The 5,687-nt window shown below is 43.4% G+C and overlaps 1 protein-coding gene across 1 annotated transcript; it reads left to right on the top strand.

Annotated features, from left to right (window-relative positions):
• The first annotated feature begins 1,490 nt into the window (after window positions 1–1,490).
• fzd5 (frizzled class receptor 5) lies at window positions 1,491–4,408 on the top strand. Its single transcript, XM_067515026.1, has one exon. The coding sequence runs from the start codon at window positions 2,264–2,266 to the stop codon at window positions 4,013–4,015; it is 1,752 nt and encodes a 583-aa protein (XP_067371127.1). The 5' UTR covers window positions 1,491–2,263; the 3' UTR covers window positions 4,016–4,408.
• Window positions 4,409–5,687: the final 1,279 nt, after the last annotated feature.

The following is a 5,687-nucleotide window of genomic DNA, read 5'->3' as shown; positions in this document are numbered from 1 at the left end:
CGTTTTTAGTAGTTCATGTGCAGCTGCTCGTGTTTTATACACCAACACAAGCATTTTTGTCATATTTATCAAAGTAAAGTTTATTTTGCTTTGACTTTGTTTGCTTCTAAAACTCTAAAATCCAAAGAAAACACAAAACTGAATTTTGGCTTGTTTACTATTTCACATATATGGGTACATGTTTTTATCCACACAGGTTTTATGTGTATGTGCGTTCAGTGTGTCAGTCTATTATCTGCTCTTAGTGACATGTCCTGTTTGTATCTTCAGAGCAAGCAGAACTCACAGGAAATTACAGACAGCATGTTAATAACAAACTTTGATTAAGACGTCTGTCAGGGGTCAAGAGTTGCTGTATGTGAGCTATGCAAATTTTTTTTTTTGTATTACTCTGAACTGTAATACCGACACAACCAATTTAAAGAAAAAAACACTCCCTAACTGGAAATGAGGCTGAAGAATTTAGCCTGAAAAAAACAAAAACTGTGTTGACAGCAACGAACAATTTAGGATGCAACAGAAGCAACACACAAAGAAAATGAATCAAAAAGCCTAAAATACATCCTGGGAATAGAGGAAAAGTTAAGACAATGACTTACGGCTGATTTCAACAATACTGTAAAAATGTGTGCGCGTGCGTTGAGAGAGACTATGTATTATCTGATACCTTCAAGATCTCCTGGTAAAGTCTTCCCAACAGTTTGGTGTGTCACAACCTTCAATGGAGGAAGTCATAAATACACCTCAGTGATGCGTTTAGGTGCTGTTGGTTGAAGACGCTCACAAAATGGATTCTTGTTTTACTGAGAGACCAGGCTTCACTGAACTGTAAAATGGTTAAGGAAAAAAATGATCAGGTTTAAAGCTTTAAACATGTTTGGATTATTTATAAAAGGATGTTCATAAATTCATTGTAATCCAAATTTACCAAAACTTGTAATATTATATTTCTACGACTTCTTTAGGTGAATTAGTGTTTAAAGGAAGAGCCAGGTATTTAATTTAAAACTCGGATGAACCAGAATAAAACAATACTCCAGCATTTAACCCTCAAATAAAAATACAAATATAATCTAATAAAAAAATTCAGATTAAAAAAAAATTAAGTGAATAAAGTGTAAAATAATTGTACAGTAATTTATTTGCAGAAAAGTATAGCCAAAAAAATAAAAACCAAAAAATGCAGTTTATTTACAGTTTAATATGAAATTGCTCAAAACCATAGATGTAAATACGGAAGCAAAAGTAATTCCAATATGTTACTACAGTAAATGTACTGTACTGTGACATAAAAACATATATCCTAGCCTTTTTTTTTAAATTCAACTTAAAGATCCTCATTTTGTTAATTTCTTGAAATGTATTTTATTGATCTGACCTCTTATATAAAAGCACGTCGCATACATTAACTGGATTTGAGGCGCTTACACTCGTATTAAGAAGATACGTTGTCGTTAGTTTGTTTTGGAGCATGTCGCAAATCGTTTCATGCAACAACCCCGCGTAAGAAAGTCAACATCTCCCACAGCCCCTGAATGCAGCAGTCCCTCGGTGATGAGGAGGTGCTGCAGCTTCGGGCGGACTTTATTGCGTCCTGGGGCTCAGAGGAGGCTGCAGCCGCTCCGATAAGTTTTTACTCAGAAGGACACTTCGCATTATCACCGCGTTTTATTTTGTGCTCTCTGAAAGTGAGCACGGAGGACACTTTTGAAACTTTTGACAAGAAAAGACGAGACAAGAAACGAGCCTGACGCCTGTGTCCATGTCCCTGGAGGAAAAAACAACCCGAGAGACGTCAAGTGGATTTTACGCACCGGACTGCAAGCGCAGAGACTGGACGTTTGATTTTGTTCACTTTTAGCAGTTTTACCGGGATTTCTTCCTTCACGCGGCTTTTACTCCACCGGCCGGGAGACTCATGGTGCAACTTTTCCTTGAGACCTGCCAGGAACGAAACAGGGCTCGTCAAAATGTTACAGGGCTGTTAAATTTATTGGAACGTGACCACCGGAGATGAACTTTCTCCCTAATGACTGTGGGAGACCTGGCGAATGATTGACAGCTGCGGCTCTCGCCTGCTGCCCTGTGGACCTGTGTGCACAAAGTGGATTTACCGTCAACGTGTTTGGTTTAATCAGACAGAGGCTGGAAGGGAACGTTTCGTGCAGGTTTCCGAGATGAACTCATGAATTAACCTTGGTTTATTCTTCCTTTTCCTCCTTAAAAAAGAAGATAATATCAACTTTTTTATTTTATTTTATATATGGCATCTACAATGAGGCAGGCTTGCTACACCTCGCTGCTCCCACAGCCCCTCTTGCTGCTGCTGCTGCTGCTCCGGTGTCCTGGTCTCACGTTAGGAGCCTCTAAGGATCTTGTCTGTGAGCCCATCACTGTGCCCATGTGCAGGAGCATCGGCTACAATCTGACCTACATGCCCAATCAGTTTAACCATGACACCCAGGAGGAGGTGGGGCTGGAGGTTCACCAGTTCTGGCCCCTAGTTCGTATCCGCTGCTCTCCAGACTTGCTCTTTTTCCTGTGCAGCATGTACACCCCGATTTGCCTGCCGGACTACCGCAAGCCACTGCCGCCCTGCCGCTCCGTGTGTGAGCGGGCCAAACGGGGATGCTCCCCTCTGATGAGCCAGTATGGCTTCGAGTGGCCCGAGAGGATGAGCTGTGAGCAGCTGCCCCAGCTGGGTGACGAGACTCTGTGCATGGACCAGAACAGCAGTGAGACCACTACTCTGGCTCCCCCCTTCCCTAAACCCACTCCTAAAGGCCGAACGAGACCCCCCAGCCCTTCACAATGTGACAGGGAGTGCCGCTGTCGAGACCCCCTGGTTCCCATCAAGAGGGAGTCCCACAGTCTGTATGGCAGGGTCCAGACTGGCCCCCTGCCCAACTGTGCGCAGCCTTGCTACCAGCCCTACTTCTCAGCAGACGAGCGAGCATTCACCAGCTTCTGGGTGGGAATCTGGTCAGTCCTGTGCTTTATCTCCACCTTGACCACCGTTGCCACCTTCCTCATAGACATGGAGCGTTTCAAATACCCAGAGAGGCCCATCATCTTCCTGGCTGGCTGCTATCTCTTCGTCTCCATGGGTTACATCATCCGCCTGGTGGCAGGTCATGAGCGAGTAGCGTGTGGCACAGGCAGTGGTGTTGGTAGTGACCAGTTGCACATCCTTTACGACACCACCGGCCCTGCTCTCTGCACCCTTGTCTTCCTGTTGGTGTATTTTTTTGGCATGGCCAGCTCCATCTGGTGGGTGGTGCTGTCCTTCACCTGGTTTCTGGCTGCTGGGATGAAGTGGGGCAGTGAGGCCATCGCAGGATACTCTCAGTATTTCCACCTTGCTGCCTGGCTCATCCCCAGTGTAAAGTCCATCATGGTCCTTGCTCTTAGTTCTGTGGACGGTGACCCTGTGGCTGGAATCTGCTATGTGGGGAACCAGAGTCTGGAGAATCTGAGGGGGTTTGTACTTGCACCCCTTGTGGTTTACCTCTTTACCGGCTCACTTTTCTTACTTGCCGGCTTTGTTTCGCTCTTCCGCATCAGGAGCATCATTAAACAAGGCGGCACGAAGACCGACAAACTGGAGCGGCTAATGATCCGCATTGGACTCTTCACGGTGCTCTACACAGTCCCTGCCACAATTGTAGTGGCCTGTCTCGTGTATGAGCAGCACTACCGGCCCGGCTGGGAGCGAGCCTTGGCCTGCTCCTGCCTGTCCGAGCGGCAGCGCTCAGGCCTGGGCCCAGAGTACGCCGTCTTCATGCTCAAGTACTTCATGTGCTTAGTGGTGGGCATCACCTCAGGAGTCTGGATTTGGTCAGGAAAAACAGTAGAGTCCTGGAGGAGGTTCATGGCTCGATGCTGCCCCTGCTGGCCACAGAAAGCCACTGCGCCACCCTCCATGTACAGTGAGGCCAGTACAGTTTTGACTGGACATACGGGAACTGGCCTGACATCCGGTCTGTACCACAAAGCTGCTCCGTCCCATATATGAACTGACTTGCATACTAACACATCCAACGTTGGACAGAACCCTGCAGGATTGTGTGAATCCCTGAACTCTGAAGCTCTTGTAAAAAAGCTTCACTAGAACAACCTGGGTCGGGAATATAATCCAGACAAAGTCCAGCACAAAATATTTAAAACCAACCTTACATTTTCTGAAATACATACTAATTACATTACTTCTTCCTATCTGCCTATCCTGAGCACTGAGAGAGAGAAAAATATATTTATTTATGTATATATTGTACAAATGTGGGGTTTTAACAACTGACAATTAGTTTAATTTAGTTTGTAACCAACCAATGCCACAAGCTAAGTTTTAAACACTAGCAAAACAAATCTCATCCTAGTGTGAACTGTATAAACGTGTACATAAATAAGCCGTTTCGTGTCAAAGTTTGATACCTGCTGTGTTTTTGTATGCAAAATTGTTAAGGCTCTCAGATTCGGAAGTGATTTGAGATTGAAAGCATAAGAAATTCAGCCCTTATAATGGATCTGTTAAGCTTTGTAACCAGGTCATGTGTCACTTAAAGTGACCCAAGTGTGGTTCTGAAATCTAAACTAGGTATGTGTCCATGTTGTGTGAACATATAGGCCGCGATCAGGTTAAAGCCGCAGGATGAGACTGACCTCACTCTTTACCCCCATCTGCTGGTTCACAGTGGAGTTGCTGACAGCTGGGACTCTAACACAGACCCCCCCCAAACCTCAAAGCTTTCCAGGTTAATAAGATGTTGTACCTAGGCTCAAAAAGGTTGATATTATAAAATAGTGTTGGCCTGAGTGAACACTACTACTGGAATATTCCCTTTGCACAACTTTATTTCATTTTTTCCATTTTGACAATTGTGTGGCTCATTACCAGCTCCTGGACCCCCTTAAGGTCCCTGGACCTGACCAGGGAGCCCTTTTCAATTTTCCCTAACAACTTAATTTTGTGTATTGTGAACCGAAAGATATCAAGGTCACAGACATTTCTTTTAAACTATTGGTCAAATAACAAAAATATCTTGACAATTATAAAATTCACTCAAGTAAACATTCCAAACATTACGAGGTTAAGATTGCAACAGACTTTCAGTTTTAATAAACTGTAAACCTGTAAGACTGTCGGCAGACATTTTTGGCACTCGGAAAAATGTGTTTCCACTCTTTCCTGACATTTCCAGGCTAGAAAATGAATAAAAGGAAAATCCGAAGATGAAAGAATACTCAGGGTTTCTTGTGTAAAAACAATGAGTCAAACATTACTGTCACGTTAAATATAAGTCATTATTCTTTTCGATTAACAGTATAACCAGAGCTCTTTGTCCGTCTACAGAGTAAAATCTTATCAGGGAATTAAATCATCAAGTTCCAGTGTGAAAGACTTAAGAGAACAGTTGTCCCATAGAGTTTTACCACCAACAAAATATGAACCTGAATTTGTCTATTAAATGACCTTGATCACTGAACAAATGATCATTTAGGATTTCAGCTTTCTGCCTCCATGCTGTGTTTTGAGATAAGTTTAATTCATTGATGTCCATCAGTTGTTATTTTTTTTGTTGTTGTCGTTTTTTTTTTAAGAGTCCTGTGTGTGCACATGCTAGATATTTTCTTTAATTTATTAGCCCGATTTGTGCGAGTGCATGTGATTGAGTGACCAACGTGGGTGA

Source organism: Channa argus, chromosome 9, assembly GCF_033026475.1.
Source record: "Channa argus isolate prfri chromosome 9, Channa argus male v1.0, whole genome shotgun sequence".
NCBI lineage: Eukaryota > Metazoa > Chordata > Actinopteri > Anabantiformes > Channidae > Channa > Channa argus.
The sequence above is the reverse complement of the archived record's forward strand: the minus strand, read 5'-3'. Positions and strand labels throughout refer to the sequence as shown.